The 24,289-nt window shown below is 38.0% G+C and overlaps 1 protein-coding gene and 2 long non-coding RNA genes across 3 annotated transcripts; 2 read left to right on the top strand and 1 right to left on the bottom strand.

Moving 5' to 3' along the window:
• Positions 1 to 4,008: 4,008 nt before the first annotated feature.
• Positions 4,009 to 4,332, top strand: LOC145422574 (uncharacterized). The gene is made up of 2 exons (XR_013903891.1): positions 4,009 to 4,197; positions 4,275 to 4,332. It is a non-coding gene; the product is annotated as an uncharacterized LOC145422574 (long non-coding RNA).
• A 10,552-nt stretch (positions 4,333 to 14,884) lies between these two features.
• Positions 14,885 to 22,017, bottom strand: LOC145422571 (uncharacterized). Its single transcript, XR_013903881.1, has 2 exons — positions 21,883 to 22,017; positions 14,885 to 15,301 (listed from the first exon to the last, which is right to left on the bottom strand). It is a non-coding gene; the product is annotated as an uncharacterized LOC145422571 (long non-coding RNA).
• On the top strand, positions 19,066 to 22,690 carry LOC113012439 (Krueppel-like factor 11). The gene is made up of 4 exons (XM_026152654.2): positions 19,066 to 19,300; positions 20,090 to 20,392; positions 20,757 to 21,696; positions 21,911 to 22,690. Exons 1-4 carry the CDS (start codon positions 19,286 to 19,288, stop codon positions 22,210 to 22,212), a joined length of 1,560 nt encoding a protein of 519 aa, XP_026008439.1. The 5' UTR covers positions 19,066 to 19,285; the 3' UTR covers positions 22,213 to 22,690.
• The last annotated feature ends 1,599 nt before the right edge of the window (positions 22,691 to 24,289 follow it).

Below are 24,289 nucleotides of genomic sequence, written 5' to 3'. Positions count from 1 at the left end.
ATGTTTTATATGTGCAACTTGTCAAGTTGTAAATTACTAAAACCACTGAATTAAGTACAAAGTCTGCATCACAGAATTGTGCATGTATTAACTTGGTGATTTAGAAAGTGTAAAAATGCAGAATTGTAAGATAGCAAAAGACGTACCCTTAGGCCCCCTCCTCAATTCAGAGATGGTCTTTTCCTTTTCATGTAAATTGCCTCCTTGACTCCGCGCTCAAACCAGCATTCCTCCCTGTCCAGGATGTGTACATCAGCCATTCCCCAACTCTCTGTGAATGGTAGTCATGGCCATTAATCAGTGGTCTTTGATCAATGATCTTTGATCAGTGGTTGTTAATCAATGATCATGAGAATTTGCATATTAATGACCTCCCAGTCCATTGTTCCCTCAGTGGTGCTAGTTTCATTCATTATGCAAATGTACTGTTTATAAGATTGGGGAAACCTGCAGTCAGCTGAGACTGAAGAAGTCACTTGGATGAGTAACGAATCGTTTCTCCCACTAAAAAACGCTACATCCAGATGAACAGAATCAACCTTTGTGGGCAGGTAATCTAAGCTTTGCACCATTTCCACTTTCCCACGCTGCCAAGCCAATTGTGACATCACGGGTCTAGTCCAGTGAGCATTCTGCTGGCCTTCTTCAGGCCAGCTTTGACTTTAAAACTTTAAATCTCCCTGCGCAGCTGTCATTCTTCCTTGCACTCGACTTCATGCAGCCCACCTTTTCTCCATCACTGCCTCTCTTCACTCCATTCAAGCCTCCATCTTCATCTACACCATCAGCGTCTAGACTCTGGGAGGGTCCTGCTCTAAACCCTATCACCACTATGATGGGCCGTTGGGGTCTAACCGCCAAATACCTCAAACTGAATTCTTTACATCAATAAATCATGTTCATTTCCTTCTAATGAGTTCTCCTTATTGAAATATATCACTTTTCAAGACTAAGATCACAAAATGCTCCTCCAGAAAATAACAGAGTATTTTTTTAAAAATGGGGAAAAAGAGTTAACTAAACACAAGTCTAAAAAAAATTGTTTTTAGTCGTTTCTTGATAAAGACCACTGAGTCCATAGACCTCAAGCTGCCTTGGTCAGATTAATGGCAGTTTTTTTGTTTTGGTACTTTTGCATTTGCTTCATTTTCCAGCCCTGGAGGTTGTTTTACTGAATCTTGCCAGGCAAGCAAGTTGTCTGGCCCACCCAAACCAACCAAAACCAAACAGGAATATTTTTCTTTTTCTTCAGCCAATAAAAAAAAACATCACAGAAAACAGAAATACCCTTTCTAACTGGGCGAACAGCCTACAGCTTGCTATAACAGCATTAATTATAACTGCATTTATAATCAGCTGCACAGCTTTTGGAGAACGTCTTTCTCTCTATCCTGTTATCAATAGATGCAGATGTTGATTCCTGCTGTTCCTGTCTGTGGAGACAATCTTACAGCTTCTATCGGTGTGTTTTGGAGCAAATTAATGTTCTTAATATTAGTTCAATAAGGAAAGATCATAAGAAGGAGCTGAACATGATTTATTGATATACAGAATTTATTATCTAGTGATTAAGCTTGGATGGTCCATCACTACTGAATAGACACCCAGCATTAATAGAATTTAGGGCAAACAACCCCCTCACCCTGCTCCCCAGAGTCTAGAAGCTGGTGGTGGAGAAGATAACATGGAGGCTTGGATGGAGTGATTTGGGTAAGGCGGAGATGGAGAGGAGGCAAGTTGCACGAAGGAATCTGCAAGAGAGAATGAGAGATTAGCAGTGTGATTTAGGTTGAGAGTGAAGGCTGATTGGCTTAAAGAAGGAGGTCAGAAAGATGATTGGACTAGAGCCATGATGTCAGCATTGAGTTTTATAGTGTGGGAAAGTTATGTAAAGAATAGCCAAACACCTGGGAAAGCAGACAGACCAGTGAATGCAGGTCATGCTTATTGAACTTAGTTGTTTAGTCTGTCTATTTTTATTAGTGGTCATGTACAAAAGCAGACATTTCAGCATCTAAACAGGGATCCAAAACAAAAACCTGCAAATTAGTAGCTACCTGCTCTAACCTCCAGTTTTGTCTCACCAAAGTTACCCACCTGGCCCTGCTTACAGCTGTCAGTAGGTAGACTCATGCAGTACTACCATTTGTGGCTACAGAAGCAATCTGATCCCTTTAAACATATGATCATAAAAGAGGGGGATCTCTTATGGTTCAGTTGTGCAGTTATAAAGAGGAGAAAGCACTCAGTTAGAATTTAACCAACCAGCCTCGCCAGTGTTGCCATGTTGCCATGTTGCCACACTGCGATGCCTTCAAGTGTCTTCCACCATCTGTTGTCTTTTACTTTCTCATTCTGCAGGAGAATAGATTAGAAAAAAACTCTACTATTACACATGATGAAACTTTTTTATGGCTGTGGAAGCCCGATATAAATAAACTTGAATTATTTGCTTACTGAATAAAACTGTTTGTTATTATGTTTTTGTATTCTAAAATGTTGAATATGCAAATGATCTCATTAAAATGCCCTGAAAGCTACTTTCAACTGTTCCCTTATTCACAGGAAGTCACCACAGCAGGTAGCTCCACATGTTTGATTTATCCGATTTTTTTTTTTTTTTTTTTACAGCAGATGCTCTTTCTGACACAAACCCAAAGGGATTTTTGTCTCCTCCTGGGAGAAAAAAAAGTGTAAACCACCACATTATGAAGCCACAATGAGATTTTTATTCTTATTGAAATGCACTAATTTGCATAAATGATAGTGGATATATCCTGTAAAGACAAATAAAAATGTGTGTTTTGGACATTTTCTTTCAACTAGTTTGAGTTAGCATAACGTCTTGCATTAAACCCACTGCTGGTGTCATGAAGGAACTTCTGTTGTAAGTATGGATGACTGATCAGGAAAGTGGTTGCTGATCACAACTCTTCTCTTATATGATTTAAAGAAATTGATTTAAATTGAAATTAGTAAGTTAAGCGTTGGCACTGGATTTCAAAATTTCTATAGTTACATACGGCATTGTTACAACAGCAGATAACAACAGGTTATTAAATGTAGCCGAAAAAGACAACTAAAGTGACTGCGTAAACAAAGTGTAAAGTACAACAAGCAGTTCAGGGTTAAAATGAAGGGTTTAAAGTACTGCTGTATAGAGTTGTAAAGATATATTGCATAGGAAAGCTGAGTCATCTCTAGTGAAGTGTGCGGATGAAGAGGAGGTTTCAGAAGACCCTTCTCTCCCTGCTGCATGAACATTGTCCGTGTCCGCTCCTGATGAGTTCATTGCATTTTTAACACCATCCTTTTCCTTTTAATACCCAACAGACCACAGCTTAGTAAATGTAATTACAACAGACTTAGAAAATATTCTTAGGTACAAAGAGTTGCTAACACTTATAGTGAAGAACCAAAGCGAGCTTGCGCTGGCTGTTCCTGCAGAGATCCTCGGAGTTCCCGCTACAGTACAGAAACTGTACTACAGGAACTCAAGTGCTTTACTGAAGAGCAGTTTTAATATATTTGCACCGTTTTCTTCTTAATTTACTACTACTCTATAGTACATTTGTTATACTTTATACTATTTTCTACTTCTACTTTACTATAGTTTATACTCCATGTCATTTTTTAAAAGTTCTGATTACATATATAGATATAATATAGATATAAATCTACTAATAATATTAGAATACAACTGTTTTCAGGTTTAAGGCTGAACATTGACATGAATAACCAAAAGCCCCAAATTACTCTACGGGAACTGGAGAGGCACACTACAAAGAGGGAGGACACAAGAAAGGGCAAAGGGAGACTCGGACAATATATACACAAGGTAATGAGGTGAGGGGAAAACAGGTGGGAAACACAGTGGGAATAAATCTGGAATAATCAGACCAGGGGAAGTCAAATGAAATACTAGAAAAATTTGCATTTCCTGCGAAAATGCTGTGTGGATGCCTTAACGTTGAAGATGTCTGCTGAAAAAAGCTGAAAACAAAAAACATTGCCCTGAGCAGGATTCGAACCTGGCCCTCCTGGTCAAAGGGCAGCTATTTAGCTCACTGAGCCAAACACTTTCTCACAAAGAAAAGGTGGAGAGATTGACAATTGTGCTAGCAGAATTTGGGCAAAAAAAGGGGGTGAAAATTCTGCTGAAAAGAGTTCAATCAGCAGAATTTCTGCTGAAAAGAGGTGAATGAGCAGAATTCTGCTGAAAAGAGTTTTTTTCTGAAAACAGCAGAAAAAACTGAAAATTTTGCTGAAAAGAGTTGAATGAGCAGAATTCTGCTGAAAAGAGGTTTTTGCTGAAAAAGAGCTGAAAAAGTTTGGATTTGTGCTGAAAAGGGGTTAAAAAAACTGAAAATTTTGCTGAAAAGGGGTGAAAAAGATGAAATTTGTGTTGAAAAGAGTTTAAAAAAAGTTTAACTGTTAAGTGAAAGAAATGTTGCCATAAGCTGGATTTGAACCCAGGCCTCCCAGTCTGAGAACGGATGCTTATCTCACTGAGGTAAAACACAGCTCAGCCCATCATGCAAAATCAGTGACCACATTGATAATGTGTTCCATTCATTTCAATGGTCAAAAGTCATAACACACATCAGCAGGAATAGCAGAATTTTTTAAAGTTTAAACATAGTATTTCTGCTAAAACTTAGTATTTATACTAAATAATATTTTTTTCCTGCCAAATCATAGCATTTGTGCTGGAACACAGAAAGTTCCACCAAATCATACAATTTGTACTAAAACATTATTTATGATTTAGCAGAAACATTGGGACTTGGTAGAAATACTATGATTTACATGAAATACTTTGACTTAGCAGAAGTACTACAATCTAGGAAAAAAGTACTAAAGCATAGCAGAAATTCTATCATTGAGCAGAATTACTAGGATTTAGAAGAAATACTAAGATTTGGCACAAACACTGATGTGGCTCAAGAACCTTTATTGTGCAGTTATACTATGATTTGGAAGAAATACTATACTTTGGCACAAATACTATGATTTGGAAGAAATACTATGTTTTAGCACAAATACTATGATTTGGCTCAAATACTATAACTATCCTTGGTCAGAAGGAGAGGCTGACATCCAGGGATTAGATTACCACAGGTGGAGTTTATTGCGGTCAGATGGATGGTACAGGGAGGTATGGCATACAGTAGGAGGATGTGGAGAGGTGATATGGTGTGGTTTCTATGATTAAGAACAGGGTATGCATTACAACATGCATACAGATTAAAGATTAAGAAAACTGGTAACAAATTCCTCCACTACAAATCAGTCTGATGCCACTTTTTACAGGGTTCCCATTTACTAAGGCACTACCCAAAAGGCGCCACAAGAGGGCACTCCAACACAAGAGATGACCTATTTACACTGATGCACTTAGTAAACAGCCCCTACTTAGCCACTACATAATACAGTGATATTACAGTATACAAATTCACACAAATACTATGATTTGGCAGAAATACTATGACTGAGTAGTAATACTATAATATAACAGATTTCCTAAAAAAAACTATTAAATTGCAGTAATTCTATGACTTGGCAGAGATACTACGTTTTAGCACAAATACTATAACAACGCAGAAATACTATGACTTAGTAGTAATACTATAACATAACAGTTCAATGTTCTTGCACAAATACCACAATATGGCAGAAATACTATGTTTTAGCAAAAATACTGTGATTTGGTGTAAATACTACGATTTGGCACACATACTATATTCCGCAGATACACTATAACATAACAGATATTCTACGACTTAGTAGTAATACTATAACATAACAGAATTATTAATTGGGCACAAATACCACGATTTGGCAAAAATACTATGATTGGGTACAAATACTATGATTTGGCAATAATACTGCATTTTAACACAACTACTGAGATTTGATTGAAATACTATGATTTAGAAGAAATACTATTACTCAATACAAATACGATGCTTTGCGACAAATACTATGTTTTGGTTCCAATACTATGATGTTCAACAAATACTATGATTTGGCACAAGAACTATGATTTAGTACAAATACTATGATTTGGCAGAAATACTATGCCTTAGTAGTAATACTATAACATAAGAGATATACTATGGTTTTGCAGACATACTATGTTTTTGCACAAATACCATGATTTGGCACAAATGCTATGATTTAGCAGAAATACTATGATTGGGTACAAATACTATGATTGGCAATAATACTGCGTTTTAACAACAACTACTGAGATTTGATTGAAATACTATGATTTAGAAGAAATACTATGACTCCATACAAATACGATGCTTTGGCACAAATACTATGATTTGGCAGAAATACTATGACTTAGTAGTAATACTATAACATAACAGATTTCCTAAAAAAAAACTATGAAATTGCAGTAATTCTATGACTTGGCAGAGATACTACGTTTTAGTACAAATACTATAACAATGCAGAAATACTATGACTTAGTAGTAATACTATAACATAACAGTTCAATGTTCTTGCACAAATACCACAATATGGCAGAAATACTATGTTTTACCACAAATACTGTGATTTGGTATAAATACTGCGATTTGGCACACATACTATGATTTGGCAGAAATACTATGCCTTAGTAGTAATACTATAACATAAGAGATATACTATGGTTTTGCAGACATACTATGTTTTTGCACAAATACCATGATTTGGCACAAATGCTATGATTTAGCATAAATACTATGATTGGGTATAAATACTATGATTTGGCACAAGTACTATGATTTAGTACAAATACTATGATTGGGCAGAAGTACCATGTTTCAGTACAAATACTATGATTTGGCAGGAATACTCTGGTTTAGCAGAAATACTATGTTTTAACATAAATACTATCTTTTGGTAGAAATTCCTGCTAAAAGGTACTATTTCTGCGTTTTAGCAGAAATACTGTAATTTGGCATAAATACTATAATTTGGGATAAATACTATGATTTGGCACATATAATATATTCAGCACATATATTATAAAATAACAGAAATATTTGGCCCCAAAACCATGATTTTGCACAAATACCATGATTTTGCAAAAATACTATGAATTGGCAGAAATACTATGATTTAGCAGAAGTACTAAGATGTAGTAGAAGTACTTTGCTTTAGCAGAAATACTATGATTGAGGAGTAATACCTAAACATAGGAGAAATATTGATACACAGACACACATACACAGACAGTAAAGGGAAAAGGAGCTGTGGAGAGTCTGGGCTTGGTATATGTAGGTCAGTTAAATTAGCTGCACCTGCTGTAGTCAGCCCTTACACACACAGACACAGACACAGAGAGAGGTGTGAGTTTTCTTCAGTGTATTTCTGACATTCAGGATTCCACTCGAACAAATGGCCATAATTTCCTAACCGTAGAGGCTAGAACGGTCATTCAGGCATCGTTTTATTCAGAAGAGATGGGGGAATCTTCAGGTCTTCATAATTCAGAGATAAAACATAAATTATTAAAGATATATGACTTGTAATACACTGTAACTGAGTAGAGGCGAAGCAAAAACTGCCTTGACTTGCGCTCAAAACACCTTTGGTAACTCTAAATCTATATGGAGCATCAAAATCATTCTTTCACCGTAAGAAACAGCAGGCTTTGGTGAACAGTCATGGAAATTTTCAGGGCTCTGTGGAAATCCATCAAAAAGATATGACGAGAGAAAAAAGTGGTTCATTTCCAGAGATTGAAATCTGATGAAATCTGAGCGAGGGACAAATTTCCTACCCTCAAACAAGTCCAACTCATTTCAGAACGGTAATAGGTGAGAAAGAAATTCTTGAATTGTGAGTGTCAGGAGTGTCTGAACATATACGGGGACAAGCCTCATGTCTTAACTTCGCTTCGTTAAGGAGATATGACAATTTGAAAATGCCTCTCATTAGAGAAATCCAGCGGTGATTTTGAACAAACTCTCCATTGAGTTTATATGGAGAGTTTTCTGACTTTGTGTTACTCTGAGGAGATTTGCAAAATATCTATGAGTCCCACAACAATGATAGTGACATTTTCTGAAAGCCAGCAAAAATACCTACGTTTTGATGTATAATTTGTGGGGCTTGAGTGGAAATTGAGCGAGTAGCAAGAAGTTGTTTGGACATGAAGAGAAAATTCAAACAGTTTCACTGTCCCCTCTGAGTTAATTGCATAGCAACCATAGCAACGCATGTATTTTCTGAAAAATCACAATTTTGCAACTGAAAACTCAAAGAGGGATAAGATTAAAACGGTAGAAGATCTGAAAAAGCTGAATCATACAGGAATAGCCAAATCATTTGAGAACATTTTAAAGTTTGAATGGAGTTTCTAGGTGAAAGTATGAGGCAGTAGTTAAGTTTCAAAGACAAGAAAGTTTTAGCAGAATTGTGGAAGTTTCCCATTCATTTCAATGGGACAAATTAAAGGAAAAAAGTGTAATATTTTAAAAAGTATAATAGTAATAAACACCAAAAGTCATAGCCGGCATTAGCAGAAAGAGCAGAACAGTTTAGAGTTTGAACGGTGAAAATAGCACAAAAATTGTGGAAGTAGATCCACGGCAAAAAGTGTACGGAAACACCCGGAATAATAACTAGAAAAATTTGCATTTCCTGCGAAAATGCAGTGTGGATGCCTTAACGGCTGAAGATATCTGCTGAAAAAAGCTGAAAAAGTTGAAACAAAAAAAAAAAAAAAAAGATGCCCTGAGCAGGATTCGAACCTGGCCCTCCTGATCAAAGGGCAGCTATTTAGCTCACTGAGCCAAACACTTTCTCACAAAGAAAAGGTGGAGAGATTGACAATTGTGCTAGCAGAATTTGGGCAAAAAAAAAGGGGTGAAAATTCTGCTGAAAAGAGTTCCATCAGCAGAATTTCTGCTGAAAAGAGGTGAATGAGCAGAATTCTGCTGAAAAGAGTTTTTTTCTGAAAACAGCAGAAAAAACTGAAAATTTTGCTGAAAAGAGTTGAATGAGCAGAATTCTGCTGAAAAGAGGTTTTTGCTGAAAAAGAGCTGATAAAGTTTGGATTTGTGCTGAAAAGGGGTTAAAAAAACTGAAAATTTTGCTGAAAAGGGGTGAATAAAATGAAATTTGTGTTGAAAAGAGTTTAAAAAAAGTTTAACTGTTAAGTGAAAGAAATGTTGCCATAAGCTGGATTTGAACCCAGGCCTCCCAGTCTGAGAACGGATGCTTATCTCACTGAGGTAAAGCACAGCTCAACCCATCATGCAAAATCAGTGACCACATTGATAATGTGTTCCATTCATTTCAATGGTCAAAAGTCATAACACACATCAGCAGAAATAGCAGAATTTTTTAAAGTTTAAACATAGCATTTCTGCTAAAACTTAGTATTTATACTAAATAATATTTTTTTCCTGCCAAATCATAGCATTTGTGCTGGAACACAGAAAGTTCCACCAAATCATACAATTTGTACTAAAACATTATTTATGATTTAGCAGAAACATTGGGACTTGGTAGAAATACTATGATTTACATGAAATACTTTGACTTAGCAGAAGTACTACAATCTAGGAAAAAAGTACTAAAGCATAGCAGAAATTCTATCATTGAGCAGAATTACTAGGATTTAGAAGAAATACTAAGATTTGGCACAAACACTGATGTGGCTCAAGAACCTTTATTGTGCAGTTATACTATGATTTGGAAGAAATACTATACTTTGGCACAAATACTATGATTTGGAAGAAATACTATGTTTTAGCACAAATACTATGATTTGGCTCAAATACTATAACTATCCTCGGTCAGAAGGAGAGGCTGACATCCAGGGATTAGATTACCACAGGTGGAGTTTATTGCGGTCAGATGGATGGTACAGGGAGGTATGGCATACAGTAGGAGGATGTGGAGAGGTGATATGGTGTGGTTTCTATGATTAAGAACAGGGTATGCATTACAACATGCATACAGATTAAAGATTAAGAAAACTGGTAACAAATTCCTCCACTACAAATCAGTCTGATGCCACTTTTTACAGGGTTCCCGTTTACTAAGGCACTACCCAAAAGGCGCCACAAGAGGGCACTCCAACACAAGAGATGACCTATTTACACTGATGCACTTAGTAAACAGCCCCTACTTAGCCACTACATAATACAGTGATATTACAGTATACAAATTCACACGAATACTATGATTTAGAAGAAATACTATTACTCCATACAAATACGATACTTTGGGACAAATACTATGTTTTGGTTCTAATACTATGATGTGCAACAAATACTATGATTTGGCACAAGTACTATGATTTAGTACAAATACTATGATTTGGCAGAAATACTATGACTTAGTAGTAATACTATAACATAACAGATTTCCTAAAAAAAAACTATGAAATTGCATTAATTCTATGACTTGGCAGAGATACTACGTTTTAGCACAAATACTATAACAACGCAGAAATACTATGACTTAGTAGTAATACTATAACATAACAGTTCAATGTTCTTGCACAAATACCACAATATGGCAGAAATACTATGTTTTAGCAAAAATACTGTGATTTGGTGTAAATACTACGATTTGGCACACATACTATATTCCGCAGATACACTATAACATAACAGATATTCTACGACTTAGTAGTAATACTATAACATAACAGAATTATTAATTGGGCACAAATACCACGATTTGGCAAAAATACTATGATTGGGTACAAATACTATGATTTGGCAATAATACTGCATTTTAACACAACTACTGAGATTTGATTGAAATACTATGATTTAGAAGAAATACTATTACTCCATACAAATACGATGCTTTGGGACAAATACTATGTTTTGGTTCCAATACTATGATGTTCAACAAATACTATGATTTGGCACAAGTACTATGATTTAGTACAAATACTATGATTTGGCAGAAATACTATGCCTTAGTAGTAATACTATGACATAAAAGATATACTATGGTTTTGCAGACATACTATGATTTTGCACAAATACCATGATTTGGCACAAATGCTATGATTTAGCAGAAATACTATGATTGGGTACAAATACTATGATTTGGCAATAATACTGCGTTTTAACAACAACTACTGAGATTTGATTGAAATACTATGATTTAGAAGAAATACTATGACTCCATACAAATACGATGCTTTGGCACAAATACTGTGATTTGGCAGAAATACTATGACTTAGTAGTAATACTATAACATAACAGATTTCCTAAAAAAAACTATGAAATTGCAGTAATTCTATGACTTGGCAGAGATACTACGTTTTAGTACAAATACTATAACAATGCAGAAATACTATGACTTAGTAGTAATACTATAACATAACAGTTCAATGTTCTTGCACAAATACCACAATATGGCAGAAATACTATGTTTTACCACAAATACTGTGATTTGGTATAAATACTGCGATTTGGCACACATACTATGATTTGGCAGAAATATTATGCCTTAGTAGTAATACTATAACATAAGAGATATACTATGGTTTTGCAGACATACTATGTTTTTGCACAAATACCATGATTTGGCACAAATGCTATGATTTAGCAGAAATACTATGATTGGGTATAAATACTATGATTGGGCAGAAGTACCATGTTTCAGTACAAATACTATGATTTGGCAGGAATACTCTGGTTTAGCAGAAATACTCTGATTTAGCAGAAGTACTATCTTTTGGTAGAAATTCCTGCTAAAAGGTACTATTTCTGCGTTTTAGCAGAAATACTGTAATTTGGCATAAATACTATAATTTGGGATAAATACTATGATTTGGCACATATAATATATTCAGCACATATATTATAAAATAACAGAAATATTTGGCCCCAAAACCATGATTTTGCACAAATACCATGATTTTGCAAAAATACTATGAATTGGCAGAAATACTATGATTTGGCAAAAGTACTTAGATGTAGTAGAAGTACTTTGCTTTAGCAGAAATACTATGATTGAGGAGTAATACCTAAACATAGGAGAAATATTGATACACAGACACACATACACAGACAGTAAAGGGAACAGGAGCTGTGGAGAGTCTGGGCTTGGTATATGTAGGTCAGTTAAATTAGCTGCACCTGCTGTAGTCAGCCCTTACACACACAGACACAGAGAGAGGTGTGAGTTTTCTTCAGTGTATTTCTGACATTCAGGATTCCCCTCGAACAAATGGCCATAATTTCCTAACCGTAGAGGCTAGAACGGTCATTCAGGCATGGTTTTATTCAGAAGAGATGGGGGAATCTTCAGGTCTTCATAATTCAGAGATAAAACATAAATTCTTAAAGATATATGACTTGTAATACACTGTAACTGAGTAGAGGCGAAGCAAAAACTGCCTTGACTTGCGCTCAAACAACCTTTGGTAACTCTAAATCTATATGGAGCATCAAAATCATTCTTTCACCGTAAGAAACAGCAGGCTTTGGTGAACAGTCATGGAAATTTTCAGGGCTCTGTGGAAATCCATCAAAAAGATATGACGAGAGAAAAAAGTGGTTCATTTCCAGAGATTGAAATCTGATTAAATCTGAGCGAGGGACAAATTTCCTACCCTCAAACAAGTCCAACTCATTTCAGAACGGTAATAGGTGAGAAAGAAATTCTTGAATTGTGAGCGTCAGGAGTGTCTGAACATATACGGGGACAAGCCTCATGTCTTAACTTCGCTTCGTTAAGGAGATATGACAATTTGAAAATGCCTCTCATTAGAGAAATCCAGCGGTGATTTTGAACAAACTCTCCATTGAGTTTATATGGAGAGTTTTCTGACTTTGTGTTACTCTGAGGAGATTTGCAAAATATCTATGAGTCCCACAACAATGATAGTGACATTTTCTGAAAGCCAGCAAAAATACCTACGTTTTGGTGTATAATTTGTGGGGCTTGAGTGGAAATTGAGCGAGTAGCAAGAAGTTGTTTGGACATGAAGCGAAAATTCAAACAGTTTCACTGTCCCCTCTGAGTTAATTGCATAGCAACCATAGCAACGCATGTATTTTCTGAAAAATCACAATTTTGCAACTGAAGACTTAAAGAGGGATAAGATTAAAACGGTAGAAGATCTGAAAAAGCTGAATCATACAGGAATAGCCAAATCATTTGAGAACATTTTAAAGTTTGAATGAAGTTTCTAGGTGAAAGTATGAGGCAGTAGTTAAGTTTCAAAGACAAGAAAGTTTTAGCAGAATTGTGGAAGTTTCCCATTCATTTCAATGGGACAAATTAAAGGAAAAAAGTGTAATATTTTAAAAAGTATAATAGTAATAAACACCAAAAGTCATAGCCGGCATTAGTAGAAAGAGCAGAACAGTTTAGAGTTTGAACGGTGAAAATAGCACAAAAATTGTGGAAGTAGATCCACGGCAAAAAGTGTACGGAAACACCCGGAATAATAAAGAATAAAGAGAAACAGGAACTCAATAGTGTGGATGCCTATTAAGGCATCCACACAATAAAGAAGAAAGAGAAACAGGATCTCAATAGTGTGGATGCCTATTAAGGCATCCACACAATAAAACACATGAGACCAAAAACCAAACACAGAGACACAGAGACAAGGATTCAAACATACAAACTAGGCACAGAAAGACAACCAGTAAAACAATAGTAGAAGCACAAACAGGAACTAATAAACCCAAATTCATCTATAATCAAGCAAAGAAACTTAAAAACACCAGGGAATATGAAATTGCATCACTAAAAGAAGACTATAAATATTACATAATCCCTTCATTCTGGAGTCTTCTGTTATAATACAGCTGGTGGCCATCCATCTGAATGGATGATAGAGGGCCCAGTCTGGCTCTTATCGGTCTGTTTACCTCTAATAAAACCCTTTGAATGGACTGATAGGATCCAAAGTGGGTGTCCCTTCTCAAAACCAGCAGAACTCATAAACCCACAAAATTCAAAATTCAGTCAATAACCCAGGTGCAGTGATAAATGGATGCTTTATTACTAAAAGGAAAGATGCCCAGTAGTGGAAATCTAATTAAAATGATCTCCTGCTGCAGTGTTAAAGTCATACATACATTAATGAATTATGATCCAGTGATACAGTCTAATGTTTAATATTGTGAAAAAGACTACTCTGCACAAAACCATTTTTACAGTTACCTAAGTAGGATTATGATTTTTTCCTTAAGGTTCCAAATAATTTCACCGCACCACAAAGCAATGCATTTAAGGCCTGTGCAGTTGTGATACTGTGCTTTTGTTCTTTACGGTTTATTATTGCCTGTGGAAATTGTGTACATCACTGGCCATCTCTTCATATCCGCAGACTTTCCCATTGGTTGGCTTTTATCTATAAATCTTTGCTTTGGCTGGTTCCTTCTTATCTGTGTGTTTCTTTGTGTAAAAGCCACAAACAATATAGCCTACGCTATCACAACAGCATACAAATCTCAGAAATGGTTACAATGGGGGAGTTTAAGTCCATTTTAAAGGAGTGAGAGAATAGCCTTTTTGGTCAGTGCGATTGCCGCACACTTTTATCGCACATTATTCACTTATTTATGTTCACTTGTCTGTATGGAATATTGTGTTTGTTTTTTACTTGTTATATTGTTATGTGTTGTATTTGTTGTAACTTGTGGTGCCCTCATAGCCAGGTCTTGGGGTTGCTCATGAGCCTGAAAATGTGCTAGTTGTTTTTTATTAATTCTTTTTTGATGCTGTATTTCTTTTAATGCCCCTGAGTTTCATCGAATGCCCAGAATTAGAAAGACAATTGGCTGGAGTCCATATCTTAAAAACACAGAGAGCACATAGGATAGTGAGGTTCAACAGAGCACACACTGAGTAGACCTGAGCTGTTTTCAGACTTACAATGGAGCACAGAAATAGTTTGTAATGTAACTAATGTAGGTGTTAGAAAGTGGGGATGATGAATAGAGCAGCACAGAGAACCAAGTGGCCCGACAGCCGCACAGAACAAAATTCAAAGTGTAATATTTAATAACAACATGGAGCCCACATCATTAGATCGTCTCCTCTAGGAAAGCTCCTCCAGGGAGCCCTCAAACCTGCCTCCTGTTCCTCATGTTGCCAGGACAACAGACAGCAAGCTTGCAGCACACAAGTCAGTCTCTCATAGCAACAGATTGTCTTCAGAATCCCATTCTGACCAATCAGGAGTCGGCTGCTGGATGAGAACTCCCTGTTGTTGCTCCACTCTTATGTGTAGGAGGAGAGGGGGAGGAGTCACATGGTGTGAGGTACATAAAACATCCTTCACTGCAGACTACTACAGGTCATCTGTGGCTGGAAATAAACACCAAAAAATTTCATCAGGAGCAGGAAATAAAATTGGTTTTTCCTCTTTTTCCAATAAAGTTGAGAGCGATTGCATACCAACTGTGATTATTAAGATGAAGAGTTCAGTCGTATTTCAGTGCTTTTGCTTTGTTTTGTTTTTGTTTTTTACATTCATGCACACTCAAAGGATTCTTTCAGTGAAGTTCCTTTAGAACTAGTAATTGTGCCAGTAATTGACACAATAACTGGTCATTGTAAAAATTATTAGAACAATTTATTAGACCTCTTCAATTGAAATGATATATTTAATACTAAAAATATAATAATTGTTGTTATCCATGAGCTTTCAAATGTATTGCTTTACAAAAAAGCAGAAAAAATAATGATTTGGCTTTTTTAATTAAAATGCCAAATTAAATGTATTTACTTGCATTCCTGAACAGAAACAAAATGTTTTAGTGGTTGAATGTTCTACATGATTCATTTCTCACTTCTCAAAAATGTACAGTTGCTCAAATCTGTGTACAAAAACCTGAATTTTGTTCAATGAATTCAGTAGGATTTATTTTTAAATATATTTTTGACAGATTTCTAAAATATTTGTGTTTTCTTGTTTTTATGACGTGTGGTCTAATGTATCTGTTAAGCACTATACAGCTGCTTCTTAGCCGCTTATCCTGTTCAGGGTTGTGGGGGCAGGGGGGCTGGAGCCTTCCCCAGCTGTCATAGGGCAAAAGGTGGTGTACACCCTAAACAGGTCAGAGTCCATTGGAAGGCCCATTCAAAATAATATTTAAGCTAAAAAAAAACATATATTTACGGACTAAATAGCGACTCTAAAATATACAAAAACACACTTTAATAATTTCTTCTAAAGGAAACATCCATTCTGTCTTTTGCTTTGTTTTTCAATACACGTTTTTCTCATAACTTTGCAAATCTCAACTTCACATATAATAAAGTAAAATAGTGTCTTTATGTCAGTGTGTAATTCATCATTTTCAACACATACTGCAAATGTTCCTTATCAGCCATGTAGTTATGTATTGTGTCCTTTCACCCAGATGCCAGTTTGTAGTTATGGTGAAAAGGAGCAACTGCTGGACAGTGTTTCTATGAGCCCACAAAGCACTCTGAGTAATATTAGCATTAGCGTGTGTGACTATCAGGAAACCGTGCAAGTGTTGCCAAGGGTTGCAACATTCGAGCTGCAACAATGATCTGCAAACAACAACGTAGCTCTGCAAAGGACAGCAAGAACTACAAACTGGTTGTGCATGTCTTCTTTAACTGGGAGGTAAACAATCTTGCCACATATTTGCAGGCTTCACTTTGAATTCAGGTCCATAAAAATGAATTGAGATCGTGCTAAGTTTGTTTATAGTGAAGTTATGAATGCGCACACCCTCATATTTTAGCAAACAGATGAATAAATTTGGATTAATGTGAGTGATATTTATGATATTTTACATTTTTAGACAAGAAACCCTTCTCTGTGGATGGGTGTCAAAGTTCAGAGGCTCTTAGTGAAATGTGGCCCCTGGTGATATATTTAACCTCACTGGGGCAACTCCCCCATTTCCTGACTCCGGTCCAGGAGTTGCTGAGGTGGGGGGGGTTGGACAGGGGAGTTGTGCATGCAGAGGCCCAGATAGGGCCAGCATAACCTTTCCTCCAGATTCCCTTAAGTAAGATGAAGTGAACTGGCCCACAAACAGGCTGCTGTCGTAAGACCCGGCTGCTTGTCATGCCTGCATGCTAACTGGTTTTCTTAGCAGCTCCTCCCTCTTCCCCTCTCTTCTCTCTAACAGCTGGCAATGAAACTGCATTACCGCAGCTCCAAAGCCCTCAATGCTCCCTGAGGTCATGCTTATGTGAGTCATACCGAGACCAGGCCCTCCTTAGCAGCCATGCGCTGCCAAGGCTGAGCCGACACACCTGCTACTCCCCTCCCTGTTGCAAGCAAGCAGCACCTTAACAGTTAGGTAAACTGTGTTCAGATTCTTATTGTATAAGCACCAATGACTAGAAATAAAATATAAAATACAATGGTAATCATAACAATCACAGTGGACCTGCTATTCCCTTCAAAGTTTGTGATTATACTAAAAATAAAAACAACAACAAGAAAATGCTTTTAAAGCACTGATTTTTACTTTTTTTCATATTGTGGTTTCCAGAAGTTTGTTAGAAGTTCTGACACATTTTTCCCCCTTTTGTCCAAATACAGTTGGTGATGATGTAACTAACAGCACATGTAGGTCAGGACCAGTTTGGTTTCTCTTACATGTAGATGTGCTCATACAAATGGTCAGACAATAGGACACAGGAAAAACATGCAGCACACACTTACATAAAGCTTTCAGAACATATTTAGAGTCAGAAGCACAATGCATAACACAGAAAGCCCTTTGCCCTACATACAGGACAAATAAGCATGTACTGCCCTGTGGAGACTTGAATTATTTTAAGCCATAGCATGTCTTCATATGTATGAAGATGTTCAATAAAAATAAAATACCAAATAAGACAAAAGAAGGCTCGAGGATTATGACAAAAAAAACAAAACAGGAAAACATGACTGACAGTGAATTGGTGTGTTTTCCTGGATGGCCTAGTTTACAGTGGAGGGGGAAAAACTGAAACATGGGAGTGATACATTATTTCTGGCAACAAAGTTAAAGATCGCAACAACAAGCTTTAGGAAACTTGGCTGAGTATCATTGTGTTATAAAACGTGAATTTGATACGTAATCAATTGCTTAACAGCTGCAAGAAAACGACATAAACACCTTGAAAAACAGCAGAACAAAACAAAACACACACGAGCGCGGGAGACAGAACCCCGCGTTTCGGCAGGCAGTCGTGTTGCATTCAAGGTATTGTGGGAAAAGCTGGTAAAAATGACTTCGCTACCTTTCTCAGATAGACCCATTTCCATAAATTCAGTCAAATCAGCTGAGTATAAAGCACAATTAAATCGGTGCTTTTTTAAAGCTTTTTTTAAATATGCCTACTGAAATGTTTTTCTAGATAGTTAACTACAAATTCAAATGTTTGCTTGCTTATGAGCTATTGCAAATGCTTTTCAAAAATAATCAACTAGACGTGGACTTTTTGCTGTATTATTCATTCTATTTTAGATTATTAAAAAACATATCGTACAGCATCACAAAAAAGCAGAAAAAAAATACAGTTAAAACTTCATATAAGAGGGTTCACTGCAATTTCTTATTTAATATCAAAAAGAAGAGAGAGATAGCGGCTATTATTTGAATATTTAAAAATGTCTGATGAAATGTTTAGACTGTGAAAGGTAGATCTAATAAAAATAATAATTTTTAATCACCAGTCATCACTTATGAACATTTATTGGCCATTGTTTTTCATTCTTGTCTTATAATATATTACTCTAACATATACTAAAATAAATCCGATTTACCATTCTCCAGGACATACATTGTGCTTAAGCTCCAAATTAATGTTATGTGTGATTTCCGAGAGATTATTCCTACAGCCCATGAATGCAGCATACACTGAAACGACCTTTCGCCTAGTTTGGCGGATGGCAGTTCATCGGGTTTACCCTGACACTGCTGACTCCTGTGACCACGCCCACCAACGACCACGCACCCTGTTTCCTCCAACCGTCCAGCGAGCACGCACTGTTCACGCGCTTTTTGCTCTCCCATTGGCTGAAGCTCTTCACACGCACGCTCGTGATTGGTGGAGTGTTGCCACCCGCCTTTGCGTGTTGTGAGTTTTGTTATTCTTTTTTTTTTCCCCTTCCCCCTCCTCCTTTTCACCCCCCACGTTTTACACACACAGCTGAGAGAAAAGGGAGCCAGTCAGAGAAAAGACGACCTCAACCCTATCGGAACAGGCAGCAGCTCTGGCAACCGCCGTCTCTTTGTTCTAAACTGGCTTCAGAAACAAAAACGCGATATCAAAATATTTTATTCCTCAGTGCCATCGCGAAAATTCAACGAAATGGACTCACTCGAGGTAAGGCAATTTTATTAAACTGTCACTTTAGCTTTACGCAACATTTTTGTTTGTTTTCACTTCAATTCTTTTAACGTCCACTTGTTTACTTTGACATTTCAGCACTTACATAAATGAAAAGCTTAATTCGACATTTTAAAAAAAGTATATTTATTATAATTTTTTGTCTAATTAACTTTGCAATAGTGCCACAAAAAACATATTTAACATGAACACTATTTTTAGCATTTTATTCAACCTTAAATAAAATAAGAAAAATAAAAAAATATCACGCAACGACACGCGCAACTCTGTCGCTGTCAATTTTTTTTAGTCCGGGTGTATTTCTGTGGAGAATTACTAATATGCTTTGTTTACTGTGAAAAATATATAATAAAAGTTGGAACGTGACAAGCCTACTTCCTGATGCAAACCCGCTTTATGGGGATTTCACATGGCTCATCTCGGCAGCACGTCACTGTTTGGTCTATATTTGGTCATGGGAGGTGTCCTGGCTTCGGGCCAGAGGCAGTGCATGGGGTGGGGTGTAGTCACCAGCACCCTCTCCTTTTTGGCCCGGGAACTTCAGGTACAGGAAGAGTGACTGAGCAGATGATAACTGGAAATAGAATTTTTTTTTTGTTCCATTCGGGTTCATAGAATAAAAAAATGTCTCCTTCTAAGCGCGATCGGAGAAAAGCTGAATAAACATAATGTGGAATAGGCGTGGAAAATAGCTTTGTGTGTTTGTACGTGTGTTGTCAGTGACCTGAACACAGAAATGTAATTTAATTTTCTCCACCCCCCCAGACTGAGAATATGGATGCCTGTGAGGTTAATGTAAAGAGAAGGAGGCATGACAGCGAGCACTCTGACTCTAGTGGATTGGGTTTCGACTGCTCTGGTCTGGAGTACACTGACCTGGAAGCAGCGGAGGCTCTGGTGTGCATGAGCTGTTGGAGCACAGATCTTTTCTTTAGCCGCAAAAAGCCAAAACCAAAGCCAAAGACCTGCAAACCAAGACCCCTAACCCCAGCTTCAGACTCCGGCGACTCCCTCCCACCATCAGAACTTCCAGACCCCCCAAAGGACTTTGTGTCCTTCTCCTCCCTGGTAAGACATATCATATAGCACCAACATATGGGCACCACCACTGCAGCATTTCTTCATCATAGTTTGAACTAAAAGGACTGAAAGGTTTGACCTTGTGATGCATAAGTGTTAATGATATGAGGTTGGGGCAGCTGACAATTGCTACAACAAGAAAAACCTTGTTACAGTTAGGTGTTTGACTGTCAGGCAGAGTTCCTTCTTGCAGAGGCAGGGTCATAAAAATCACTGTTTTATAGCTCATTATGATGGTTATTCTTATGTCTTATCTTCTTGCCACCTGTGATGCTTATCACTGCAAATGTAGGTTCTTATGCAACTAGAGACAGTAGATGCACTTTTTAACTCTCTGACTGTCTCTTTGCAGTGTATGACCCCGCCCCACAGTCCCAGCTTTGTTGAAACATCATCAGGCACCGCGTCGCAGTCAAGTTCTGGCTTGGTCGCATCCACACAGCAACTTGTCCTGGCAACCGTTGCTGAAAAGACCCCCTCTCTCCCCCTCACACAGCCCTGCAAAGCAATGGCGACAAGCGTGATCCGCCACACTGCGGATAGAACCCTCTGCCAGCACCACATTCCAGTGGCCCCCAATCCAGAGAAAGCTAGGGACATGGTAACAGCTACTACAATGGTCTCCCAGCAGCAGGAGCAGCAGTGCATCACAAACACAGAGCAGATAACCACACCTCCATCCCCTCCTGCTTCTCTCATACCTTCAAAAACAGAGCAGCCACCCAGTCCCCCCAAATCCTGTTTGGACAGTGTCCCCACCCTAACTCCTGTCAACAGCCAACCGCAAAATAGCCCACCCTCTCCCCCTGTTCCCACAACTGTGTCCCCTCCTCCAGTTGCAAGCCCTCAAATCATCTGCCAGATGTTCCCTGTCAGCAGCCAATCGGGTATAATCTCAGCCTTCATCCCCAGTGCGGTTCAGACATCCAATTCTGGCATTCGGGCTGCTGCCACACCCATCCTCCCCCAACCCACCTCAGCTAACAACCCCCCTGTCCAGCAGTCCCTGATTGTGGGCTCCTCAGTGCCCCAAGGCACAGTGATGCTGGTCCTCCCTCAGTCATCCGTCTCTCAGGGTACCCACTGCCCTCAGACTGTCATGACCCTGGGCAACACCAAGCTACTACCTCTGGCCCCAGCCCCTGTGTACTTGTCAACAGGACCCAGCAGCACCACAACAGCCACAAAGATGGATTTTTCCCGCAGGAGGAACTATGTCTGCAACTTCCCAGGCTGCAGGAAGACATACTTCAAGAGCTCACACCTCAAAGCTCATCTTCGAACACACACAGGTGGGGGGTTTACTGCCTTCAGAGTTGCTTGTGAGAATGTGGACTGAAAATGAGTGTTGCATCCTGTTTGTAAAACATTCCTTCTCCGACCTTGTTATTCTTGTCGGGAAAGAGAGTGAGCTCATTGTTTTATTGTAAGCCAAGCTCAGTTATGTGTCAAGTTTTTATGACTACAATGTGACTCACTTGTTTTCTTCACTTGGTCCTCCCTTAGGTGAGAAGCCCTTCAGCTGCAGCTGGGACGGGTGTGATAAGAGGTTCGCCCGCTCAGACGAGCTCTCCCGTCACAGGCGTACGCACACTGGCGAGAAGAAGTTTGTGTGTCCCGTGTGTGACCGGCGGTTCATGCGCAGCGATCACCTGACCAAACACGCCCGCCGCCACATGACCACAAAGAAAATTCCCTCCTGGCAGGCTGACGTCAGGAGTTTGAACAAAATGGCCACAGGAAAAATCCCTCCCTCGAAGTCTGGCATTGCAGCGCTAAGCATGCTGGTACCTGTTGGCTCAAACTAAACAATGAACAACCTGCCACCCGACCCACTCCCAAGATACCAGAGGGACACACAGGAAGCAGTCAAGCACATGGGACTGCTGTTCTTTTGAATCATGGGAATGAAAAAGAAATCATGCACTGGACTCTCTTCCTGCTCTACTGCTCATTTGTACACATATTTTCTCTAAAAGATTCTTTGTTTATATAATTGTGATTATATGTATGCACTCTTGCCAAAGCCTTTGTATGAAGTTTTGTCTTATACATTTCACCTTCTGCACCTCTCCTTTGTTTGTGTTGATATTCATGTACGTGTATGTGAATGTGTTGTTTGTTGTACTATGAAATGAATTTGTCACATTTTGGGGGGGATGGGTGAAAAGAAATGTACATATGAATAGTAATCATCAGTACCATAATTATACCTTGATTGTATCTCCCTGTCTACCTTTTCATATTATTTAATACATATTTGTAATAAAAAACAAGGGTAAATGAGTCGTGATTATGAGTCTTGTGACCTTTCCCATATTCTAAAAATGAAAAAAATCATGTGTGGGATCAAGATGAAGTCAGCAATCTTTCCCAGTCATCTCACGCACAAATACACAAAAGTGGTGCCTGCCCACATCCTGTGTGTGTGTGTGTGTGTGTGTGTGTGTGTCATGCTGACTCCCACTACCGCCACCGCCCTCAACTGAAGCTCACTCATGTTCTTTCAAATGTGCTGACTGGCCTGTGGGTAGCTTCCTGCTGGTTGAATGATTTTTTTCTGGGTGTTATAAAAGCTCTTTTGGCAAATCCATCTGGGGACATCGCGTCCTGTTCATTAGCTCAGAGACAGAGCCAGATGAGTCAGAACAGACAGGCAAGTTGGTTGTTCTGTATTGGAGTTCATTAGAAGCATATTTGAGCACATTCAGATCTGTCACATGGGAGCAAGGAGGGCACGAGTTACAGCTCTTGCATAATACTCTACTAAGTTCATTATAATGTCCCTGGTGTATTTAGCATATGTGGACTGGTGTTTAGAATAAAGTCACATGCCTGACCTTTTTTCGTGCAAAGTTCTGAGAAACTGTTAGAACTTTATTTTTTTATGAATCATAAAGATGTACTGTCTCTTTGTGATGCCGCTTTCTCTCTCACACACACGCAGTTTCATAAGCAGTGGTCCCATACCTAGTAACAGTCCACCCCTTCCAATCACACAGTGAGGAACAGGAACTGCTGGGGGTGCGACCAATCACCTCTCTCGCTCGCACACCCGCCCATTTGCCTTACTAACCGATATACTAACTGGCTGAGTTCCACCTGAACTGTGGTCTACGGAGACACCTGCTGGTGGGACTGTGTAATGTTATTGCTTGCAACGATGGAAAAAACACGCCCGGAATATAAAAACAAAAAACAAGAAAACAAGAAGAAAAAAAAGGATATTTCACAAATAGCGGCCTACCCATTATGTCATCATTAACATGATAACATAATGAGTAGAAATTAAAAAGTATACTGTATAGAGTTCAAGGGTAGCTAATTGATTATTTGTACTATGCATTTTATTCAAATTTATTTGCTTAAAGCTTTAATTAATAGAGTTTGTTTAATTCATAGGTTGTGATTAGGTGGCATGCTCTAATGACGAGATTTTAGGTATTACTGGGAGTTATTGTTGGGACCAATTGTATCTACTATACAATGTCTCCTTAATCACAGTTCCGAACAGATCATATTTTAAAAATGATCAAAATGTTAATTAAGATTTTTCTGAAATGACAGTAAAGACTAAACTATTAAAGGTCAGGAAAACATTTGTTTAAAAAACTGTAGCAGTGGCATGTTTGTGGAATTTTTCATTGTAGAAGAGAATAGGAAGACAAACCTTGACACACGTAAATGTTGTTTTGTAACCTAAAATAAAATTTTGCAATTTCGTTACGTTGTTACACATTTAAGGTCAGCAGTTTAGTGGAATTTTTTAATGTAACTTTGAAATGTTTTCTGCAATGCTCTAATACTAAAGTCCATCTGGTGTTTCTTTGATGAAGTCTCTTCCAGTGTGTTTTTAGGTAACACCCTGTGCCTATGAACCCTATT

The sequence above is a fragment of the Astatotilapia calliptera genome, chromosome 19 (genome assembly GCF_964374335.1).
Source record: "Astatotilapia calliptera chromosome 19, fAstCal68.1, whole genome shotgun sequence".
NCBI classification, from domain to species: Eukaryota; Metazoa; Chordata; class Actinopteri; order Cichliformes; family Cichlidae; genus Astatotilapia; species Astatotilapia calliptera.
This window is presented reverse-complemented; position numbering and strand designations above follow the sequence as displayed.

What these genes read in the sequence shown, in the direction of transcription:
- LOC113012439 (XM_026152654.2), top strand. An exon ending in TTGTGTCCTTCTCCTCCCTG is followed by an intron (nt 20,393 to 20,756) that starts GTAAGACATATC and finishes GTCTCTTTGCAG; the next exon opens with TGTATGACCCCGCCCCACAG. An exon ending in TCATCTTCGAACACACACAG is followed by an intron (nt 21,697 to 21,910) that starts GTGGGGGGTTTA and finishes GTCCTCCCTTAG; the next exon opens with GTGAGAAGCCCTTCAGCTGC.